General features: G+C 42.7%; 1 protein-coding gene across 1 annotated transcript in view; it reads left to right on the forward strand.

Annotated features, from left to right (window-relative positions):
- LOC147668102 (killer cell lectin-like receptor subfamily B member 1A) overlaps positions 1-25,683 on the forward strand; it is a 216,027-nt gene that overhangs the window by 26,033 nt on the left and 164,311 nt on the right. The window contains exon 2 of the mRNA XM_086948781.1: positions 14,742-14,840. Coding sequence (XP_086804907.1) covers positions 14,742-14,840 — 99 coding nt within the window. The remainder of the gene's footprint in view (positions 1-14,741; positions 14,841-25,683) is intronic.

The raw sequence follows: 25,683 nt of genomic DNA on the forward strand, positions 1-25,683 counted from the left end.
CCATGATGTCGAATAGGGCAATGACTCTACGAGTATGATCAGTTGTTCCCCTCCCTGGGATAAAGCCGTGTTGCCACGGGGATACGAGATGTTCGATGACCCCACTTAGACGGTTTGCAAGTATCTTCGAGTAAAGCTTTGAGTCAGAGTTTATGAGTGATATCGGTCTGTATGAAGAGGGAAGATGGGGGGGTTTTCCTTTTTTAGGAAATATCGCTATGTTTGTGTGCTTCCATGAATCAGGTGTAGCTGAGTGATATTGTACCCCTAGAAACAGATCTAATAAGTAGGGTAGTATCTGTTTACCCAACAATTTATACAGCTCTAATGGAATCTTGTCGGGACCAGCCGCCTTCCCGTTAGCTAGATAATGCATTTTCTAATTCTTCCATTGTGATCTCTTTCTCGAATTCTTCTCTATCAACTCTATCAAGTATTCTAGGCATTTCTGATTCCGGTAACCACTCTCTAAGGAAGATGTTCATGTCTCTTGTAGCTAGATGTTCATTCTCTTTTTGATATAATTTTTGATAATATTTCCGAAACACTTCTACAATGTCTTGAGGGGTAGTATATTGTTGACCCTCATATTCGATATTCTTTATCCTACTATATGTTTGTTTTTGTCTAGTTTTGAGAGCTAATTGCTTCCCTACTTTATCCCCTGCTTCATAAATTCTAGCTCCGTTCGCTTGATAAATTTCTGCTGCTTTTTGAGTTAATGAGCTATTAATTTCTGTTTTTAAAATCAGTAATTTTTGTAATATATCGGAAGTTGTTTTTTCTTGCTGAATTTGTTTGGCATGTTCTATTTCCAAATTGATGAGTTCTGTATTTAGTTGTTTATTAATACGATCCTTAGTTTTCTTATAATTTGCAACAAATGCTATCGTCTCTCCCCTGATTGCTGCCTTAAAACAGTCCCATACACTAAATCTGGGTGCACTGTATTGATTATTATCAAAAAAGGATTGAGCGTATAGTGTAATATGATTAATGTAGTCTGGATTAGTAAGAAGCTTTCGGTCAAATGACCATTGGATATTAGGTCTATTAAAACTGTCCAGTTCACAAGTTAGTGTAAGTGCGTTGTGGTCAGAGATGGTTTTGGGGGATTTGGTTATGTTTATTAAGGCTGTCTTGTGTAATGATGTCATGATGTAATCTAACCGGACATATTTGTTGTGGGGATTAGAATAATAGGTAAAGCCGTTTGCGTTATGCTTCAACATATCCCAAACATCAAATAAATCGTGACTGTCCATCAGATGAGATACTGCCTTATATACTTTGGGTTTACGGCCACTATAATTCTGTGGGAGTCGAATATTTACTAATTTTTCAATATTTATATTAAAATCCCCGCACAGAATTAGTGGGCCGACCCAAGAGGCCAATTCTAATTCTAGCTCAATAAAGAGTTGTGGATCGTCCAAATTTGAACCATAAAGTGAGCAAATGGTTATATCTGATTCCAATTGAACCACAACCCACCTGCCGTGTTTGTCAACAAGTTGGCGTCTAGGACTCCCTAATCCTGGTCTAGCTAGGATTGCGACCCCCCGTGTTTTAGCCGTTTGTGATGTTGCTGCTAACAGATTAAACCCAGGAATTTTTAACAGACTTTTATCGCAGCCAGCTATGTGAGTTTCCTGAATACAAAGGATGTCTACAGGGTCTTGACGTAGCAGTTGAAAGAGTTGGGCCCTTTTTCTCCCATCATTAAGACCTGCTATGTTCCAACATCGCAATTTTACTCTCCCCATTCAAAATTATTTCCAATTGAACCAGTACCATCTCTATAATGTATTTTAAACCACCACCATCCCACTTTGAGTTCATCATATAGATTGACATTCCTCTCCCAGTTTAGGTTAATCAAAATGCAAGGTAAAGTACTCCGGTTATTTACAAAAATAAGAATAGCCAAAAATCCTTCGCAATTTCTGATACTACAGATCATACTACAGATCACACTCTTTTTTACATTTTTCCCCCCCTTTTACCCTCTCCCTCCCCCTCCCACTCCCTCCAGACCCCTGCAACCCACCCCCCTCCCCCCGCAATGTGAGGCAATTAGACTCTATAAGAGTCTTTAGTGATGGAGAGACACTCCCAAGCCAGGCCCAGACTGAAAATAAACACGGTAAAGAAAAGAAAAAGAAGGAGAGATGGGAATGAAAGGAAAAAGGAAATAAGAGAAAATTTTAGATAAACATAGAGAAAAATATTGAGGCGAATTAATCTAGTATATCCATATATAGTTTCGGAATAGACAATACGCTTTCTGTATTCCACTAGATTAACTGACAGCAAATATCAGAATTCTCTGTTTTCTCTTTTTCTCACTCAATGTCTACTCAAAAATCATCTATTCTAGTTTTATCGCTAGTGAGTCATTAAGTGAGGCTATATAGAAATTCTTTGGCTTTGATTTCAGAGGTAAAGAATTTATTCTGGCCATTGTATATAACTTTCAGTTTAGCTGGGTTATTTAAGTAGACTTGTGCTTTCTTCTCCATAAAGGGTTCAATAAGTTGCCGCAGACGCCACCTCCTTTCCACCGTTGTGTGGCAGAAATCAGGTCTTACAAAATAGGAAATGGTGTCCCTGTTCCTGCGTGATTCTGGCCTGGCTTTTTCCGAGATGGCTTGTCGGAATAGAAAGTTTCCAAAAAATACAAGGACTGCTCGTGGATAACTCCCCTGCTTGCTAGTGGGTTTCAAGGTAAATGGAGTTCTATGCACTCATTGCACTTCAAGCTCCCAGTTCCATGAAGAGAGTTCTGGAAGAGTGTCTTTAAAGAGTTGGATGATGAAAGCTCGGATATCGGAACCTTCAATATTTTCTGTTATTCCAAGGACGCGCAGGTTGTTACGCCGTGGATGATTTTCCATGTCCTCGAGCTTCCATCTGACATCGCTTAGTTCTGCTTCATGAGATTCTACTTTTTCCTGTGTGGCTGTGGCCTCTGCCTCATTAATAACTATTCGTTCTTCCATCTCTGTCATTCTAGTGTTGAAGGCATTAACTGATCCTGACAATTTATGCACTACACCCTGAACCTTATGTAGCGCTGATTGTGCTTTGCGCCCATCCCTTGATGTCTCTTCTTGATGTGAGGCAATAGCCTGGAGGACTGTATCCATTACCGTGGAGAGCATGGCATCTGGTTGGTGTGTAGAGCTCCGTTGACCTGAACGAGATCCGTTGGCATGTTCTTGGGCCCCCAATGCGATCGAAGTGGAGTAGTCCCACGTAAGCCCCTGGGCTCTTTTCTTTCGTATGATAGTTCTTTTATTTTCCCTGGATTCTGTCGTTTTCGTCTCTTGGTCCCTCTCCGTCTCGGAGCCTGTGTCAGTTTCGATTTCCAGTTCAGAATCCTCTGACCATCTTGCATCTTCTATCCCCTCTGATAGTGAATAAAAGTCTGACGGATCCCTATCAGTATCAGTAGGGTCGGGAGTTATCGCGTCTCTGTAACTCCTCTCATTACCATCAGTGATCTCCAGCAAGCCCCCCAGATTTTTTGTGATATCTCTAAAATCTGATGCCCCAAAATCACTCTCAAGTGCATTGTTTGGTGATTGATTTTGCAATATCTTCTGCACAATCACTGACTTAACGGCTTCACGGACTATTGTAGTGGTTTCTAGCACTGTTTCTGTTAGTGGCGCTGATGCTATTATGCCTGCTGGACTGGTTTGTGCCACTGTCAAAGAGGTTAACGTAATAGAAGAAGAAACAGGAGTTTCACACAAGGAAAGATTCTCCATACCTTGTATTCCTGCATCTGAATCCGCCCCAGCCTTAGGGTCTGATATTCCTGCCTCCATGACTGTAGGTTCCATGCTTTTCACTGAGGAATCCTCTCCTGAAGTTAATGGAGTATTTATATTAACATTCCTATTCTCTTTTTCTTTGGTTATGCCATTTTCTCTTTGCCCACTAGATGTCACTGTAGGCTTTGAATTGCCACTCAGGATAGTATCGGTTACCAGCAGAGCTGCTGGGTTTTGTGGTGTAGGAGCCAGGTTCATGACCGGAGCAGAGGTTGAAGCAGGGGTTTTTCGGAGCAGATCGATCACGGAAGGACCAGCAATGGATGTACTCAGCTGTTGTCTCAAAGCTTTTGATTTACCAGCTCCTGCCCCCGTGTCGAGGTCGGCAACGTCACCGCCGCTCTCCAGACGTGTGCCACCCCGTTTTGCAGCTAGCTCCCTTTCTCGAAGCAGAGCCTGCTTTGCTGCCCTTGTCTTGGCTGCAGCCGCGGCTACAGCAGCGGCGTTTTTCGGCGCCATTCCGCCAAAGGTGTCAGAGAGACTCGTTAGAGGTGGGGCTATGAGCATATGCTTAACCGGCTGTTTTAACTCCGGGGATCCGTCCCGTCTTACTAGCGCAGCTCCCCCACTGGTTTGCAGGCGGGCTAAGAGCCGCAAAACAGTCACGCCGATCAATGAAGTGCAGAACGCAAAACGCTGCTGTAACACAATCGGGTCCAGCTGATCGCCGACAACTTTCATCTCAGACATCACTCCAGTTTCACCATCTGGGCATAAAGCAACCTCGACAGCAGCAGCAAAGAGGGGTAAGTACCTCAATTCCAGTTGTTGCTTATTTTAGCGGGGCAATTTTTTCATTTCTCCTTCGCTACGCTGTTCCCTTCATTGAGCTGGCTTGGGAGCTGCCTCACAGCGGTCTAGCAAGCCGCCGCCATCTTGCCGCCCAAAAAAAGTTGATGAAAGAGTTCTGTTGCTTTTTCTTTAAAAGTCTTTGTTTCTGGCATCACTTCAGGGTTGCTTTGATCTGCGGAAAAGTTGTCAAAGTTGTTGAAGTAGCCAGAGGCAGTTCTGTCAATTGTTGGAATTGTTCTTTCAATTTGCCTTTCGGTAGCACATTCTGATGCCGCATCATTGTAGAATGGTGTTTCTTGACGAACTGTTTCAATCTGTGTTTCAAGAGGCACGAGTTCCATGGCATTATTGCGTAGTCCCTCTCTGTGCACTGCAGGTTTATCAAATGTGATTAGTCTTTCAGTTTGAACCTCTTGAATTGTTGCAAGTTTGGGTATTCTGTTGTTTCTCGGGAGTCCACTGGGCCTACTGTTGATTATAGGCCACATGCTTGTGGTTTTAACAGGTCGATTGATACAACTCTGTTCTCCTTTTTACCAGCAAGGGGTGGTAGTACTACTGATCTTGTTCCTTTGATAGCTAAGACAGGTACTGCTTTTCTGTAAGAAGGCCCAAATTCCTTCTTCACCGCTATTTTTTCTCTGACTAGATCCCCAATCTTTGGAATCCAGACAGGCCTTGCTGGGGCTGGTGGTGCCTCGTCAGTAGTATCTGGCTGTTGCTTTATCTTTATGTTGCTTAAGGATTTTCTTGTTTCATTCAAGTCCTGTAAAACAGCCAAACGGTCTTTGATGGTCTGAAACCTTTTAGAGAATTTCTTGGCAAATTGTTATGACTTAACTGGACACTTATTAAATGTTTGACCCACCCATCACCCGAACCTAATACCTTCGCTGTTATAGATTACTTTATGTCCCGGTTTTTTCTTTCCACTACACTGTTCCCTTCGGGGTGTGATGGACAAGAGTATCGCAAGCCAACGCCCATACTGGCCATGGCCTTCTTATAAACTCGGGAGCTGAACGCAGGACCTTGGCCAGAATGGAACATGGCAATTGCGTATGTGCCGATAAAGACTCGCAGATCTTTTATAATCGTTCTGGCGTCAGCCGAGCGCTGGGGACACATTTTTTAAGTGGATTTTGTCTTAATGATATACAATGGGATGCGTTTCTCTTGTTTGATTGCGCGGATAGATCGCCTTATGCTTTCTATTAGGGTTCCTGACACTACACTGGCCGGTTCTCCACTGCGATCTCTGTTGCAGTCTTCACAATTTTTTGCAAAACAATGAATATCTAAGCTCATTCCCGGCCACCAGAACTCTGATTGTAATTCTTTCAGAGAGTCCCTGATTGTTTGGTGTCTCAGACCCAACCCCATATGTGCTTCCTGTGTGAGGAAACCTCGCCGGTCCGTGTTTGGAATTACCCTATCCCCCACTCCAGGGATTCGAGCAAAAGGAACGGAGTTTGCATCAATTACGTATGCATAATTGAGTGGATAGTTCACGGGTAGTGCTGCACAGTCGCCTTTTACGGACGTTTTTACTGCCAGCATGGTTTCCCCATCTATTTATTTTTCTGAACGCTTTTTTGTGGCTACGGAAGCCGGTATAGTTGCTTCCGCTGTGGCTGTATTAGCCAATGAATTCCCTGCAACGTGAACGCCATCACGTTGATGACTCAGAGTGTGTATCACGTGAGTCTTTTGTAGTTCCTTCTGTAAAAGAACTACCTGTTTCCAAAGCATTTTATGCTTTATTGTGGCACCTGTGTCATCTTTGTAATCATTTTGAATCCAGCTCTGCAACTTATTATTGTAAGATTTGACGCAAAAATGCGAATCGCACACGATTAGTGTTGGGAATTCACATTCTGCATTTTCAAGCGCCATCTTTAAACATCTGATTTCAGCTCGCTGAGCCGAACAGTTTCTAACTGATTCAGTTTTTGTTATTTTCGGTCTGAATTTACCGCACAGCCAGCGACCTTTAACAATCGCGCAGGCTGCATCGTAGGATTTGTTCTCTACGTTGAAATGCTGTACGAATCTGTCTGTATAGATTATACAGGCGTACTGCGGGAGAGGCAGAATTTCGATTGGCAGAGGATATTCTTCTTCATAAGTCAAATCATTCAGTTTTTCGAATTGTGGGGTGAAAAAGTATTTCACATCTTCCGCTCCAAGAGAATTTACACACTGTATCCATTTCGGATCCAGTGACACTGTGGGCAGATTTACTGGGCTGAATAGCGCCTCGAAGGCGGATTCCGCTGTGAGGATATTGATCCTTCTGCCATGTGCTAGTTCTCATTCATTTGCTAATGTAGTTTCTACTGCTTTCACAGTTTTTTCTGTGGGACTGAATGTTTTTTCTGCTTGTGTGTACAAGTGTGATTTGTAAGCTATTGGTACCTTTTCTCCCTCGTTAGAGGTCAGGTACGTGAATCCGCATCTTCCTGGGATTACTTTGATTACAAGATCGCGTGTGTTATCAGGTGTATCTAATTTTGTTTTTGCTAACAAGTGATTGGTTTAAAATCAGGTTTAATTAGTTCATAGAGAGGTTTAACCCTCTCTGCATAATTTAGGATGTAAGTTCTTGCGAAATTCAGAAAACCTAGAATCAATTGTAAATTCTTCAGCGTTTTTGGTGCTTGGAGCGCAGCGCACTTCTCTAAGAAGTTGTCCGCTAGGCTTTTCCCTTCACTTGATAATTCGTATCCTAAAAATACTACTGTCAGATGGGCAATTCGAGACTTTTTAAAGTTGAATTTGTAACCCTCTGCTGCAAACCCAAGTATTATGGTGTTCACTCTTTTCAAGTGAGTCTCCAAGTCGTCGTCTGTGAGATAGATATCATCTACATAAGATAATGCCTCATCATCATATATTTGTAGTAACTCTGTTAGTCTGGCTGAGAATAGTCCTGGGCTGTTCTTGAATCCCTGTGGAAGCCTACAGAAATTTTTCTGAGACCCCATTACTGAGAAAGCTTTCTGGTGCAATATTTTGACAAAAGAAACCATTTGATATGTCTAATGTAGTTTTATATTTTTTCCTAACTGTGTTATTCATTAGTGCAGCACTATGCAAATTTTGTACTGCAAATGTTTAGCAACATGCGTTAAGGAGTCTGTAATCCAAAACTAGACGATATGAATCATCCGGTTTGGAGACAGGAAACAAAGGATTGTTCATTTGAGAGGTGCATGTTTCAATCACCCTCTGGTATTCAAGTTGATCTAAAATCTCCCTGACTTGTTTTTTAGCTTCTTGCTTAATGGGATACTGCCTTTGTGCAGTCGGTTGACTTTTTAACTGGATTTTGTGAGGAGGAGAGTCCTCATCCCATCCTACATGATTTTTATATAATGCTGGGGCCTGGGCTACTGCCCATTTCCTTGCATATGTATATTTAGTGTGAATCGGGATGTGATTAGAGAAGGCAGGCATAATCATTTCTTCGCCACGAGGGCACTCCCTGACAAACTCCGGGGGCCAATCTTTTTCAGCTAACAGAATGTCATAGCCTTTTGAGAGTTTATCCCAAAATAGACTCCTTATTTTCCTAGTCTTATCACCCTCTATATGAAGTGTTATTTCGTATATGTTATGGGGCTCGCTAACTCTGGTGTCAGCAGTTCACTGTCTCCAGATGACTCATCAGGATCTTGCGAGCTATGGTGATTTCTGCTGCACTGTCTAGCATTGTCTGTGCCCACTCCCCGTTTTTCAACTGTGTCCTCAGTATTCTCGGCATGCTCGATTACTCTAATACTAGCTACCTTCTTTATTGGAATTTGATATTTTTTACTTTGAGCAGGTTCCTTGTCTTTGGACTTGGTGTGCTCTCCTGGGTCTGAACGTCCTCTTCTTTCCGATTTCTGCGAAAAAGATCGAGAGGGACGTGTATCAATACTTTGATATCTATCAGGCTTCTTCAAATTATCCCTATTTCTAAGGTTATATCTTTTCTCAGAGGGCTCCCTCTGGGGAGACTGGTGTTCTCGAGTCGGAGTTCTTTTCCTCCGTCGAGGAGACCTTCCTCTGGACTGGAAAACTTTTTCCTTGGGAGTGGATTGTTTATTTCCATCCCAGCTCTTTTTAGGAGTGTTTGAATTATTTTTATTAAATAATTTTTCAGGATTTTCGAGCAGTTGGGGCTTTATTGGTTTTCCACCCAAGCTGTCTCTGCCTAGTTCTTCATAAAAATGTTCTATAATTCTGGCAAGCTCAATTGGTTGATCTGTTATATCTGTTTCTTTCGGATCGCCACAGATGCTGCTTCTCCTTTAATGTTGGCTAGTAATATAGCTGAGACCTGCTTGAAGTCTTTCAGTAATTTCATACCAAGAGTTAAAGCAGGTTCTGGACCGTATTCTTTCTGAATCTGTTTTAGCACTTCTGGTATTGTGTTTTCGTGTAAATCGAAGCAAAGACTGTACCCCAAGTGTCACAGTCCTCCACGTGTGGTGCGACCCCCATTGGAAGGCAGATGGTCAGAATTCTGTGTTTCTCAATAGGGGTAGTATTCGAAAATACTGCCTCTATTTGAGTAATTTTCTGCGCTAACCAGAAAGGAATTTGCTCCTGTTTTATGGGTGTTTTACCAAGACATGATTGTATGTTCTGTGGTGTAATTTTATTTGTGTTCCCCTGATGAGGGGTCAGCTGTGGTACATTAACAGCTGTTTGGACTGTAGCAGTCAGCATTACATATTAGACTAATTGTCTTTGTATTTTAATTAATGTTTTTAGCTGTACTAACAGCTCTTCTCTAGACATTTTTGCAATGTCCGGATGTGGTGTGTAGCTGGCTAGAACCGGCCACGTTGCTCCTGGTCTACCTAGTGGACCGAGCCTGGTAATATGATCATTATGTTTTAGGGCGCCTTTAAACCAGAGCAGATGCTCTTGGAATTTTAATGGGATTTCAATCTCCTCGAAAGGAGCGTACTCTTCCGGTGGATCCCCTATTTTGTAATAGTGGAACTCGTGTGTTGCGGCGTTTGCCGCTGGAAATTTTATCCAAGAATAGAATGCCTCTGTCTGCCGATATTCGTGTGCCTCTATCAATAAGACGACTGTGCCACCTTGTGTGGTCAGTCCATTTTCTATAAGTTTTGACGTTATAGATTTTCTTATGTTGACTGGGATGATCATCGCACCCAGTTCATTAGTTTCATCGGGACCCTGCTGAGTCGCATTTACTGCACCCCCAGTGGTTCCGTTCTCTAAGTCTGACATTTTATGAAATGCAGGTTTTTGCAGAGCAGGTCTCCAAGGAGACAAAGATTAGGTGCACAATAGTTTGGAACACTGTATCCTTCAACGTTGAATAAACCAGAGCTTTACATAGGAATCTCTTCCTACTAAGTTCGGGCGGATTTTAACCTTTCACCCACTCCAGACGTCTATTGGAGTATTTACGGTAGAAAGGGGTCTCTGTTATTCTAACGTCTTGCGTTAGTTTTATCGCCTTACCAAACATTGGGCGCCAGGTTGGGCGCCATGTAGTGTAGTTCCTATTTTCCCAATAGGCCCTGCGCATTGGAATAACATAAACAGTAGTATCGATGTAGAAGTGCGGATCTTCCAGGCCTCCACTGACTATGCTAAACTTAATTGGGTTTGTTACCAACTAGCTCAGAGGTCACTGGAAACTTTCTTGACTGAATAGGAAGTGATCAGCTTCCCGGTACAGACAAGAAGGGATTCAGTTTTCCAACAACCGCATAAACATGACAACTTTGCTCCTTAGAATAAGAGTCAATCTCTAGAGTCGTGTGAAACAATAGACAGTTATTTTACTCAGTCAGTTGTGCAGATTACTTTCACCAATATGCAGAGAATAGAGAGACAGGTGTTTTCAATGAAAAGGTATTATTTATTGAACAGTCTTTCTTCTCATACAAGAGAAATGAATTGCCACAATTGCAAGACTTATTATAAAAAGTGCGTACAGTAAAATGAGGATTGCAAAATAATACTGTAATAACATTGATATGGTTTAAAATGAATAAAACATATATACATTCATATATACATTTGACTAACGTACTCAACTGGTGCTTCTAACTACGCCTACCCCAGTGTACCTGACCTAAGCCTAATACTTGGAAGGGGAGTAAGTAAGTAGCTTTAGTTAAGTTGGTTTTGCCAAGGTTTGCTTCAAGAATTCTCTCTAACGGTTTAGTCAACACCATACCTCTGGAATAGAATGTTGGAGGGCTTGTATCTCCTTCAGGACTCGATATCCCAGTCACTCGCAAGAGTAGGCTGGAAACGCCGGAGCTGGATTTTCTCGGCAGGAGAAAAGACAGCGTCTTTCTCAGCGCGTCAAAGAGGAGGAGGAGGAGGGGCAGCGTCCGTGGGCTGGTTGCATCTGCTGGGCTCTGCAAGGGACGGCTGTTCAGCTCCTCTGTTCACCACACCATCATTCGCTCGTTCGCAGCGATAACATCAGCAGCGATAACGGCAGCGATGTCTATGAGGCAGCTAGCATTTGCTTAAGGCAACGTTGGTAATATTTATACCTGAAAGGTGCCTTTTTTGACGTAAGTTTTTGGACATAAGACGTCAATAAAGATGTCACTAGGAAGTGATCATCTCTCAGTGCTCATTAGAGTTCTATTACTAATCAAAACATAGCAAGCGGGGCTTTCCCAGGTTGCTGAGTTTTATCTTGTTGAAGAACTCGGAGTGTAATCTAGGAATCTTAGATAGTGGCTTCTGCTGTGTCATTTGCACTAATGAGCTGCAAAGGAAGCTGCAGAGGAAGTGATTCTGAAATGTGGCTCTGAACGTGTGAGGCCAGAGACGAGTTTCTGAATATTGCATTTGATCGGTTATGCCAATTTAGGGGTACAAAGGGATTATAGCCGTATAGGGGCATAGGGTCACAGTATCGATCAGGGTCCTAGATTAGAACGCGACAGTGCCCCCCTTCATTGACATTCTCATGGTGACAGGCACCGGATGGTGCCTGTCACGTTGTGCATGCCAATGCACAACATGCATATTTTACATTGCAGCGGGTGTTGATTACAGCACCGCCCGTCGCAATGTAAAATGTGTGGGATGCAACCGCCAGGGTGGCGGTCGCATCCTAATGGGCCTAGCGGGACCACCGCATCTGGCTGTCGGTCCCGTTTATCGTTACAGTGGCAGGCGGATCGCAATAGACCCCATAGAGTTTATTAATATAAAGGCAAGGTTGCCTTTCTGGACATATAATGATGCATTTTTAATGAGCACTTTGTCCTTTCACAATGAAATTCTCCTAAAAGTTTCAAAAGGGTTGTGAAAACATCTTTTCCTGTATCCGTAGAAGTTTACTTATATATTAAAACTTCTGTCAGGAGCCTGTAAATAGGGATAAATACACAAAACATGGGGGCATATTTATGAGCCTCCTGTGGCGCAAACTGGAAAATCATATTTATGAGGGCTTTGTATGGGCTCATAGATATGGAGTAAGGCAAGGCAGCGCAAATCTCTACGTTGTATTACTCTGCACTAGGGAGCGTTCCATGGGCATTGCAGTGGGTGTTCCCGCACAATACCCATGGATATTGATGCTTCCCAGAGTTACCAAACCATGTCAACCAGAGGATGCGGAAAAACCTTATGCCTTCCCAGAGTAGGCACAACAAGGAGAAATTACTTTCTTTCTTCTAGTTTTTTCCCCTTTCCAAGTGTGTTGCAAAATGTGTTAGCGCTAGGCTACCAAAACTGCAATAGAGCGGGGGAAAGGACAGGAAGGCAACATATTGAATAAATACAGTGCATTGATGCCCTTTCACTTTGATGTAGGGCACCACAGCATGGTGACATGCTGCATTGCCCTATGCCAAAACCTGATAGATGAGGCCCTTGTTGTATTGTTTTTATCCAATATGATAAAATGCAGAGTTTGTCACTCTGTTTTCTTGAATTGGCACCACTTTTGTCTCCTCCCTGGTGCTTGAAGTTGCAGCCCCCCCCCCAAACTTTAGGCCTAGTTGCACCTCTTCCTTTTTCATTTACAAATTAAGCATCCCGTGCAGCACATTCTGAGACAAATAATGCCACTTATTGTAGTCGCCTTTGGTTTGTGTTAGAATAAAGAAACATCATTGCAGGGACTTCTTCAAGTCTAAAAACAATAACTGTGAATTGCCTGCATAGAAGGAGAAATGACTGTACTTTAAAATTCTGTGTTTTCAGACAGTGGATTAATGTAGTGATGCAGGTGAGAGCGAACCTTGCCGACACTGCAAGGCGAACTGCATTTATATTATACAGATGGAATCCTCCTATCAAAAATATATATAACAGTAAACACCTTATTGTGGTGTTGCCAAAAAATAAAAATAAATTATATTTATTAAAGCATATCCAAGAATGGACAATACCTTGTGCAGGAGTTTATACTGTCTCTGATATAATCTCATTGGTAAATGTAATCCAGGACGAAAGGCACAGCGTGCACTTAAACAACCTACAAAAACACAATTTCTCCCAATAGTAAATACGTGCTTATGGCCATCTCAGTTGAATTGAAAAATGTTTGAAGAACCACAAAGTTATCATCACTAACCTCCGGCGTCGTGTGCTCGGGGTCATCTGTGTATTTACATTCCTCAGTGGTTAAATTATTAGGGGTTCGCAGCCTCCACATAAAACAACAGCTTGGAAATGTCCAGGTGCAGCCTTGTTCCCTTGAACCCAGTGGAAAATGATTGGAATATAATCCAAGTCACAATAACAAGGTATATTTCAGAGCAAAAAAGAAATTAGGCAAAATATTGCCAAACTCACCTCTGGCATTCAAGTGCTCAGAGCATATTGAAGAAGTGTCCTCCCTCAGTGGGAGAACCCTCTCACTGAAATAGTTTTGTGCCAAAGACCGATAGAGTCCAGCTCGTGTCCTTGTGCATGGCAAGCACGTTAGGAATGCAAATTCCTACGTGCTTGTCATGAATGGGAGAAAGTAGGGTGATCCTGAAAAGTATCAGCGTGCCTCTCCGTGTCCCTGTAGGGACAAGGGAGCAGATTTACTTTTCCTGGCGCATCCTTGCAAATCAGCAGGGATACGCCAGGAAAGAAGCCTCACGCAAGTTTACCCTTACACCACCACAAATGCTGCGCATCATGGCGCAAGGAAAAACAGATGTGTGTTGCATCTGCCGAATTAAGGTTGGCGCAGTCCTGGAGTTGTGCCGCATGTGCGACGCAACTCCAGCACTGTTCCAATCCTGCCTATGTCCAACATGGTGCGTCAATCCATATGTCTGCTTAAAGCAGGCACAAGGTTTTGACGCTGCAGGGTCAGAAAAGTGACCGAGTGAAATCTTGTAGACTACTTTTGCAGGAAGTGACACCTTCCTGCATAAAATGAATCCTCTGAGGCATTTTCCTCCTTCTATCTGTGCTGCAGAATGTATCATCCATAAAACGAGGCAAAATGCAGAGAAAGCAATATATTTCTCCTCATTAAACCTCCCCTAGGAGGCTTAGCATTTTGCTGCATTCCCAGGTCTACCAGTGATGATAAATCTGGGAATGTGGGAAGATCCATGGGTGGATGTGTGGGAAGTGAACATCCACGCTCTACTCCTGGATTGCTTCCCCGGGCCAGAGTAACATAAGGCTGAGATTTGCACTGCGTTGCGTTACTCTACATTTATCAAGCCACGCAGGGACCAGCAAATCTGGTATAACGGCAACGCTCCTTGTTGATAAATTAATTTGTTATGGGTTCGAAGAAAAACCGTGCACCGGAACAATGGAATAAACATTACACATATCGTGCAGCAGATGGATTATCATATGCAACTCCTTGAAATAACATGACACGGAACAAGGAGTGTTTACATCTAAGAAATACAAGATCTGTTGACTAATTTTAAGAGACATTTCACAATATATCCTTTGCGACCAGCTAGGAGTATATGGGTAATACAATTGTAGCAAATTGATGAATGACCCAACATCTCTGACTGTAGCTGGAGTTCTCCAGATATTCATTGCTTGAAAATGTACTCACAATGATCGAAATTCTGCAGAATTATGAATTATTAGACGATTAATGGTATATTTGCTCATTGTATTTTCCAGCTGATGCACAAAGTCCCCGATTTCAGAGACCTGCTCTGTGGATAATTGTCTCACTCAGTGTCCTTCTAGTCCTGGCTGTTGTGGGATCTTGCATTTGGAGTAAGTGAATCATTTCATGGAAATATATAATTGAGTAGATTTGTGTTTCTGAATAAACTAATAATAGCAGAAATAACCCTCAAGAATATCGAATAATAATATTTCGCTTCTCAGGAACAGGAGGTATATTTAAGGTAAACTCAGCTTCACAACCAGGTAGCCTTCTCCTAGTCGCCACCAATGCATTATTAATCCATCCCTGAGACTTAAAACACACACACACATAGGCACACACAAGCATTTGCACGCACACATACCTCTAGCACCAGTCAATGTTGATCAACATTCTATAACTGCCTCTGAGCATAGTTTTACAGAGAAGCATCACAATAGCTGTCCCTTCTGAATCAACTTGTACAAGGCTTGGCATCACCTTTACCAGCAATGTCTGCTGAGCATGCAACGAGGAAGGCTCACTCCAATCCAAAGGCCTGATGCAAAATGACGTCCACACACCACTTTGTAATGTGGTGCAGGGCCCCTGAGACCCCCATATCTTCCAGAAATCCATAGACCTAAGCGGAATAGGATCCTCCTGAAGGAATCATTAATTTGCATGGATGTATGTGACAACAAATACCGTCTTCACGATAGTGTAAAAAAAGGTCAACACACAATCAACCGCCATTTTATCCAGTCAAGTGTCCAGTGCTGCAATTGTGAAATGTGCCACAACTCTGGAGAAAGCAGTTATTGTTGCACCAGCATCATTTTATAAAGCACAATTGATTAGAATGCTATCCCAAGCGATTGCAAGTTGTTTGGTTGATTGTAATCATTAACTCCCATCACCTTTTGTGTCTTTCATATATTAGGTTTGGCTTTGGCAGGGTGATAAGATGGCTATTCGTTTTTTTTTTATTTTTTATTGCAAGAATGTGCCACAAAAAGACATAAATGCTATAAAAAAGTGAACACCATATGCTTCTCTTAAACAATCTTAATTTTTAAAAACATTCCTTGGTGTGGCTGTTTTACAAGTATTTTTTTAAATATATATAAACCTTTCAGGTATGCCATGTATTTTATTATTGTTATTATTATTTTGAAGAGGACAAGAATATATAAACAGCTAGCCAAGCTCTCGAAACTAAGCATCTAAAAGGTTGCAATGTTATCTTAACACTTTATAACCGTGAAAATGAGACAGTAAATGCATTTCCATTGAAGTGGGTACCCAAAGAACAGGAAAATAAACAGCCGCTATTTAAAGATAACATGAAAAAGAAAATTACAATGGAAAATCATCTATGCAACCAGGTTTTTCACTGAAGAGAAAGGGACTATTTTGAGGTGAATGTGAATAGGATGCAAACAGTTTATGAAGTCAGTCCAAGAGAATGGATACAGTCGGTAAAGTTGGCTTTACCCTCAGTGGCGGACCGTGCAGGTAAGCACAGTGGTGCGGGGTGGGAGGGTGGAAGTGGCAAACAACGGAATTAGTGAAAATAAAATAAACAAATTAAAAAAAAAACACTTAGCATATGCTCGCCACATCGCGCCTACCTGCACTTGCCACCAATATTCACCCATTGCTCCATGCTGAATGCTGTTGTGAGTGAAAAGTAAAGTGTGAATGACAATTTAACAGACCAATGGTTGAAGCTTGCGGCCCGAAACCTCCTCTATTCATCTATATAATGTATGGATTGTTTGAAAAAACAATTGTTTGGTGTGAAGCTAAAGCTGTCTGAAAAGCTAAACTTAAAACAAGCAAACAATGTCAAAGTCAGTAAATCAGGGATGAGCTGGCAGCCCTTTGGACATGGTGTTCGAAAGGCTGGTCTCCACGGATCATTACTTGCCAGGAGAGGTTTGCAGGATAAGGAATACCCATGGGTGAGAATCTTGGGTGCATCACTGATCGATTAGATTTTCTGCAGTTCCTGCTACGTTCTTCCCCGGGCCTACATCAAAGACGTTCAACTTTTTCAAATCCTTTGCTGGCTCCAGTCTGCAGCCTTGGGTTTCGCTCAGTGGTACAGGGCTGCAGGCTGGAGCTGCTGAAGGCTTTGAAGTTATCAGATGCGACTTCGATGTCAGCCCTGATGAAGAACATAGATGGAGCTGCAGCAAGGTAATTCTACTGTTGATGCAACCTTGGCAGATCCGCTGGCAGGGAGGTCACAGTTATATATTGATTCTCTTGAAGAAAAATTGACAACAATTTCTAAATCCCCACTTTTAGGGTTAGGTCTGGGGTATACACTGACATCAGCCAAGAGTTCCACTACCTCAGGAACAGTACTTGGGGTCAGCACTCATTCTCAAGGAAGCCACCAGAAGGGTCCAGGGCAGGTCTAGTGGAAAGTATTCAGCTAGACTGTTATGTGTGCTTCTTGCAGCATTAGTGTCCCTGTAGCTTAACAGGAGTAAGCATGGGCGAATTTTGCGAATTGGCAATTCACGGATTTGCGGATTTGCGAATTGGCAATCCGCAAAATTCGCAAAATTGCTTGAATTTGCAGATTTGTTTATTTTTGCGTGTGCCCTTCTGCCCTCTGCCCCACTAATGTTTTGTCCTCTTCTGCCCTCTGTCCCACTTTTGTGCCCTTCTGCCCTCAGCCCCACTTAGAATGCTGCAGGTGCTCCAGTTGAAGGTCAAATTAAGTTACTTTATCTATTAGAGCTTCCTGTTGAAGCTGACTTGTGTAACTATTTTAGAATGGCTCTGGCAGCTTGCTGGCGCCATTCTAAAAGAGTTACAAAAGTCAGCTTGAACTTTTGACCCAATCCGTTCCGTTCGCGGATTTTCATTTGCGGATTTTGCAGGAAATTTGCGAATCTCGCGGATTGCGAATTTACCGAAAATCTGCGAAATCCGCGAGCGGAACAGATTTTCCGCTCATGCTTAAACAGGAGGTCAGTCAACTGACCTTTGGAATCCCCTTCTTTGTCTCTACAAGTGGGAGCTAGTCCAGCCCTTAGGGTTCTCCTCACCTGTTTCGAAAGAAGGTACAGTCCTTTTTTTTCTTACTTTCATAGGTTCCATAATGCTGGGCAAAGAGAAGTAATACCCCCGGTTGGATTGATTTAATCTTTATTTTCGAATGTACATACAGAATTGTGCATTTTGTTTATTGTGGATGCCTTGAACAGATGTCTAGGATGCACTTGCTAATTTTGCTTAAATACACTACGATATCACTTGATGGCAACATTACAGAACAGTTATCTACCCCAGCCCAAAAGAGTATATTGGGTTGCTCATTTTGTTATATTAATCTTCTAAAAGTGAAATTTGCGGGACTGTGATTTAAAATCCAAATTACAATTATTAGGTCACCAAACTTACCTGCTCCCACTTGTAAGTTATCACCTATTGAATATAATAAGTTTACCAAATGTTATCCTCTGGGAGAAGTAGGCCTTGCAGTAGCAAAAAACAAATGTAAGAGTTTTTCACTTCATAGAAATATAAAACTGAAAAGTACATTTTTACGCGCCCACCATGTAGCCAAGATACAGCATGGTACCCTGCCCTATCTGTCACTTACTGGCCTGCTGCCATGCCTGGAGTACCTCCTGGTGGTGGTACAGGGGTTCCTCCCAGCTGTAATGGAAGCCAGCTATGCTGTCCATTTAGGTGGCACAGAATGCCTCCTTTCTAGCCTGGATCCTGTTCACCAACCTCTGAAATGTGGCAGAGGCATTTTGTAAGCCAAAGAGCATCACCCAGAACTGGAGGTGGCCATTTGGGGTTAAGAATGCTGACCTTTATTTCGCCACCTCAGCCAGAGCAATTTGCCTGTTCTCTGATGTGAGATCAAAGATACTGGGGAGCATGTCAGCTCAAAGCATGTGCATGAGCTCTTCATCTTGGTGGATGGGGTCAGCATCAATCTTAGTGACGGGACTGAGTCCTTGGTTATCCACACAGAAACCAAGTTCAGGGGTGGTGCCCCTTAGGGCAGCCTTGGGTACCAGCACCACTGGGCTGTACCAGGGGATGTCAGAAGGTAAAAATCACCCCTAACACCATCATTTCAGAGACTTCTCCATTATTACTGGTTCTCACCTTATCCAACATCCTGTAAATTTAGTTTTTTTATATGTATACTGTCCCCAGTATCAATGCCATGGGTACACAAGTGTGTGAGCCCAGGGGTGAGGAAGAACAGTGAAGAAAACACTCCCCACTACTGGCAACAGGCACTCTGCTGCTCTTGGGTCAGAGTAGGGGGGGCCTACTGCCCTCTACCAACCCATTGTGCTCCTGTGTAGAAAGGAGGTCAGGGAGAGGTTCACTCTCCTTTTTCACTCCATCATCTGTCACCAGGAGCATGGTAACTTCAGACTTTAAAAAGTGGGATTTGAGGCAGTTTGTTTGGAGCTCCTTTAAGTGCTTTAAGGGGGGTTTGAGTTCCACCAGGTAGGTGGCATCCTCCATCTGCTCCTTCACCTCATATGAGCCTGTCCAATGGTTTTGGAGACCTCTGGGTTCTACAGGCTACATGACCCACCCCTTCTGGCTAGGTTGAATGTCCAGCGTTGTGGCCTTCTGATCGTACCAGAGTTTCATTACATCTTGACTGACTTTACGATTGTCCTTATCACTCCTCCAAAAGTGCTATATTTGGTTATGGAGAGTCAGCATGTAGCTGACTACATCCGGAGGGGTTTCCTGGGAGATTGTTAAAACCCCTCTCTCACCAGGTTTAGAGGTCCACTGTTGTAAGTAGATCAGGTAGGCAGCAGGACACGTCTTCAAGTTATTAAGATAGATTTATTAAGATAGTACAGCAGACCAGTAAACCTCACAGCTGACGAGACCATCAATTGCCAAGGCTGGAATCTTCACATACTAGCTGGAACACTCTTAGGTAACATGGAAGGTTGGGAAGATAGAAACACTAAGAAAGGACTACTGACACCAAGTAGCCATATTGAATGAAGTACAAATAAACAACATATCTTCTCCCTTTACAGATAAACAAAAATGAAAGACTCAAAAACCATAGTAAGAGTTAAACACGAGAAACAGGAAGAAGAAAACATATAACACGTAGGAGGTCAGAGACCTCATGAACTTCCAGAGCACGAAGGAAGAGAATCAGTATCAAGTTGAGAAAGATGATGAAGATCATGATGACCACCTTCTCCCCTTCGATTGACAAAACATGAAGAGCCAGTCTACTCTCTACAATCCATCATTGTGGCCAGCAAAAACGGGAATAGACAGTTTCTTTCTCCATCATTGTTTGTCCGTCGCGGCTTCCCGCTCATTATTAAAGATAGAACAGTTCAACTAATGCCTCAATGGGTCAAAAGTTCTGGAAGGATGTTCCCGTAGAAACATTTAGAGCCAGATCTCTTGTCCAAGATGAAATTCTGGACCAGGTGTCTCGGTTCTGGTTCTTTTCCTCTGGTTGTGGGCCTCTAGTTGTGATAAGGGCCAGTGAGTTTCCTTTAAATTATATTTCTTTTGTGGACAAACTGTCTCAGAACTGTGGGCAATACAACCCGCTTCAAATCGCGGAACATTTATACTGGTTCAAAGAACCACTTTGTCACAAACTTTGTCCTGGTATTGGAGCTCTTGTCCGTCACGAATCTTGGTCATGAACTCTTCCAGTCCTGGGACACACTTTGTCCACTACCGATGCTGATTCTGTGACATCCATTGTCCCCTTCTAGCACAGCCTTTGTCCGCTACCGGTATTGATTCTGGAAAATACGTTGTCCCCTTCTGGACAGGTTGGAACCTTTGTTCACTTTTTATTTTCTCTGGGACCTTTGTTTCCTTTTGGAACCTTTGTTCACTTTTTATTTTCTCTGGGACCTTTGTCTCCTTTTGGAACCTTTGTTCACTATGGACCCTTTATCTCCTTAGACCACAGGACTCTCCATCTAGGTCTCGGGACACCCTGTTGTGGTACTGGGGCGTTTGCCCACTTCCACTTGAGACCACTGCTAGGTTCTGGGACCTTTGTCCCAGTTGTGGGCTCTCTGTACCGGCTCTCCATCGTGATTCTGTGACTTCCACTTAAGACTACTGCCTGTTCCGGGACTTTTGTCCCTCCTAGTTTTACCGGTCCTTGGACTTACTGCCAGTCCTTAATTTTGCCTGAATTTGACTTTGAGTCCCATTAGATTCGCATTTCACTGCCATAGTTTTCTCCAGGCCATTGTTGAAAACCACATTCCAAATTTCCAGTTGTGTTTCTTTTCTTGAGGTGTATATTCTTTTAATCCTTCTGAATGGTGGCATCACTTTTATGACTTTTTTATATCTATACACTTACTTAAGAGCAACTCTCTCTTAAAAGCTGTCATGATGCTGAGTTAACCACACTAATCTTGAACATTTTGCAGTAAAAGATTTTGCTGTAATGCTAATATTACTGTTTCTGCACTCCTCTTTGATGCCTCATGACTGTATGCACTTCAGCCTGTTCACACATAGGTATTTAAATATTGCTTTCACCTCACTCGTACTTTCATATCAGCTTTTGAGAAGAAAAGGATTCTAATTAAATACCTTGAACATCCACAAGATAGCAGTATTGTACAATATTGCACCCTGTAACAGTCTTTGAAATGTAGTGAAGATTCAATAAGGCTCGTTTTTGGCATTAAATTAACATGCAATATCCTATGCAAAACAACGTTGACACTAGACACACTGATTGCCCCCACTTCCCAATCGACACATACACATGTTATTCCATCGGAGCACAGGAGTACTGAAGAAAGCACAGGTACGGCAGTCACACAGCAATTACTCACGGATTACGTTTCCCTCTTTTAAATGCTTGTGAGAGCCACTGGCTTTATCTTCTTGTAACCTTGAATTGTGCTCTGTGTCATTGTGTTCCGTTGACCTTGGAATTCAATTAACAAAATGACTGCTCGACGTTGCGCACTCATGCGCAGTGATGCACTTAAAGTCCTTCTCGGGTCAGAGGTTGAAAGCCTCTGACGCTGGCTGACGCACTGAAGACTCTGCTTCTCCACCAGAACCCACGGAGGTTCTACAACGTCATCAGAATGAGGCTGACTGATCAGGGAAAGGATCTCCAGCTGAAAAACTGTAACACTCTAAAGACTCCACTAACATCACACAAACTATTTACTCACTGTTGAGGAGTTACGTGAGCGATGCACTACAAATGAGTTTGATAGAGTTTCCCTTGTCAGACACCTCTGTTGACTGGAAGCAGGTGGGATTATTCGCGATAGCTCTTGACTTTGTAGTCACAGGTTACTGATTGCTTTAATTCATATTATAGCAGATGAGTTGAAGATTTGATTTCTCATTATTTGATTTTTCTCTTTATCTTGCAACTGGTTTTGAGTTCTCCTCATTATATATTGTTGCTCTTTTTGTTTCTTTCTGGACGCAGTTAGAGATTCTTGCGTGATCGAGGTTACTGGTACAATTAGAAGGCCAGTAGGCAGTAGTTCTGACTAAAAATGTAGGTACTTCCGGCAGGTTTCTTTTAGTTTTCAAAGCGTTTCTTTGATTACTGATTTCTCTACTCCTTACTTCTTGTCGCAGTTGTGTGAGACATCTTCTTAAGTTACATGCAGCGGATGCTGATTACATTCTTTTTTATTATTTATTTATTTTACGTGCAGCTAACTTCTTCAGGCTTTCTAGCGTTATGAAGGTTTTTAATTGCTTTTATTCTTGATACTGGCTGCAGATAGGTGGGTTCTTGTTTGTGAGGTCTTGCTCGTGCTGTGCTGGTCTTCTGGTCTTCTTGGTCTTCTCTTCTGGTCTGCTCCTCTGGTCTGATCATAATGTCGCCAAAATGTTGTAGGTAGATTAGGTAGGCAGCAGGACACGTCTTCAAGTTATTAAGTGAGGTTTACTGCAGAGCAGTAAACCTCACAGCTGACGAGACCATCAACTGCCAAGGCTGGAATCTTCACATACTAGCTAGGACACGCTTAGGTAACATGGGGGGTTGGGAAGATAGAAACACTAAGAAAGGACTACTGACACTAAGAAGCCATATTAGATGATGTACAGATATACAACATGCACCCTACAGGGAGTGCATAGAAGAGCTCAAATGGGCTAAACCCAAACCACGTCTGCTGCACTGCCTTCAGTAGTCTTTGCAAGAAGACATCCCACTTCCACCACATGGGCTCAGGTGGGCCCATTATCATGTCATTGAGGGTCTTGTTGAATCTCTCAACTAGCCTGTCTGTTTGAGGATGGTAGTGTGGGGAGAACTTGTAGGTACCCCACACTCATCCCACATGGAATTCATGTATGCTGACATGAAGTTTGTGCCTCTGTCAGACACCATTTCCATGGGGAACCCCATGCAGGTAGTAATCCCCATTTGAGCCCTAGCCACCAGAATTGCCGTCACCAACCTCATAGGGATGGCCTTGGGGTATCCTGTGGCATAGTCTACCAAGACCAGGATGAACCTGTTGACAAGACTGTCTGGGGGAGCAAGAGGCCTACAATGTCAATGCTTACCTTTTCAATGGAAGGGAGTGTCAATGATGGGCAAGGGATTCAGGATAGTCTTAAGCTTTTCCCCGGGTATCCTGCTGGCCTGGCAGGTGGAATAAAAGCTACATAATGTGTCTGAGGTTGTCTTCATCTGGGGCCAATAGAAGTTGTTGATAAGCCTTGTAATGGTCTTGTTTTGCCCCAGATGCCCTGCCAGGGGTATATCATGAGTTAAACCCAGAAGGAAAACCCTGTTACAATGGGGGGACCACCAGCACATGGGCAGCTGCACCAGGTCCAAGAACCTTAGACTCGCTGTATAGGAGGTTACTCTCCCAATATATAAGGTGGTCTCCAGAGGTATCATTTGCTACCTGGTCCTCAGCTTGCTATCTCAAGCACTCTAGAGTTGGGCACTCTTTATGGGCCTTGCAGAATTCCTCCCTGATAAGCCTACCCATAATCTGCCATCCATCAAGCCCTGGTAGGTCCCATAGTGTAGCAATGTCCTCCCGGGTAGGCTCAGAGTTGGCTTCCTCAGGCACCCTGCCATTATGGACCATGCAAGCTATGAGGGTGGGTTTCCCATGTCTGCTGTCCATCCTCTTCTTGGCAGCTGCCTCAGTTATTATTCAATTTTCCTGGATTACTCGACTCCCCTCTAGGGCATACTTGGTCTTTGTGGTCATACAGATCCATTCAGGCAAGCTTAACACCTCCACAGTGACCTGAGCTAAACTACCTTCCAGACAGTGTGCTTCAATAATTGCATAACAGACATTTTACAGGCATGGCAGGGCTCATGAGACCCCACCACACTCACAGGAAACCAGAGGGACTGGGTAATGTTTCTCATAATTTTCCATAACTATAATCTGGTGAAATATATCAGTGATGACCTGCTCTGAGGACACCAGATGACATTTCACAATAGTCATACTGGCTTCTGTGTCTCTCAAAGTCTCCACCCTTTGCCCATTGATGGCGACCCACTGCCTATACTTGTAATTACTGGAAGACATAGGGGCTTTTGGCACAATCTCTTTTATCCCCTATGATCAATAATGTAACCTCAGCTTTCTCCCCTATGCTTACTGGGACCACCTTCTCCCCAAGTGCTACACTCACCAACTATGGTGTCTGCCCACTGTTGAAGGCTAGAGTCTTCTGGGACATTTGGTGTCTTCCTTGGAGTGCCCATACTTGTAGCACTCAATACACTGCTGACCCATGAATCCTACTCCTTAGCATGTTCATGTTCCCTGAGGCCAGTGAGCTTACTATCAATGAGTTTCTAGCACAGCTCTGTAAAATTGATATTAAACATGTTCTCTCTAGGTATCAGATTATATAAGCTTGTAGAATCAGCAACTTTGCTGCCCCTCATCTAACCATTCAGTGTCTTGCTGGCTTAATCAAGAAAATACACCTAAGAACGGTTCTGCATCTTTTAGTTATCTGTGCATATAATGCAGTACTTTTTTGGGGTGAGTTCAAACTTGGTGAAAAGTATGTTCTTCATTGGAATGTACTTCATCATGTCCACCACCTCCAGTGTAAGTAAGGGATCCCACCACCCCACTTGGTGCCTTTCTTGTTTAACAATCTCCTGTCCTTACAGAACTGATTGAGCTAAACCAGGGTGTAGCTCTTCAGGTTGCTGAGCTCAAATTCCATCTTTGAGCCTGATTATGATTCAGGTATTTTTTCCCGACACACGGGTAAACCCTGTTTACGAACAGGATGGAATTGCAAGTTGAAAATTATTTAACGCATTTAATAAATATCAGATTTATTTAATACCTCGACCTTTGTTCAACTTTGGCAGGTAAAACCTGCCAAAATTTAACAGGGGAAAACCATACAGTAATTACTGTAACATGCAGATTTTGGTGTGTGAAACACCAAAACCCACATAATATTCCCCAGAAACTCATAATAGGTGCTATTGATTGCCCCCGATAAATAATGAAGTCAATGGTATTGTGATGTACAAGGTATGATTAATAGCACCTATACTTGTAATCAGATACATAGTACGTATGATCCCAGACAGGTAGAAGGAGAGTGGATTTGGAAAAAGCAAAAAGGCCAATCACAGAGAATTAAAAAAAAAATCATAATGGTCTCAAATTATTTATCTGGGATTTTCTTTCATCAAAATGACTTTACAGCATTGCACAAACACAAGTCTTTATCTCACCGCTGAACACCAATGTTGGAAATTGGGTTACTAATTGAGGGAGTGAAATCCCACTAAAGCAGGAACCACAATCTCAGTCACGGTGAAACAAAAGCAAATCCCAAATTAACCTGTGCTTAACCCCATGGTAGAGTGGCACAAAGCAGTCAGGCTTAACTTAGAACAAATGTGTAAAGTGTTAATGCAGCACTTCAAACAGTAACAAAGTGAAAACACAATAT

This window comes from Lissotriton vulgaris, unplaced genomic scaffold (genome assembly GCF_964263255.1).
Source record: "Lissotriton vulgaris unplaced genomic scaffold, aLisVul1.2 SCAFFOLD_504, whole genome shotgun sequence".
Classification (NCBI taxonomy): domain Eukaryota; kingdom Metazoa; phylum Chordata; class Amphibia; order Caudata; family Salamandridae; genus Lissotriton; species Lissotriton vulgaris.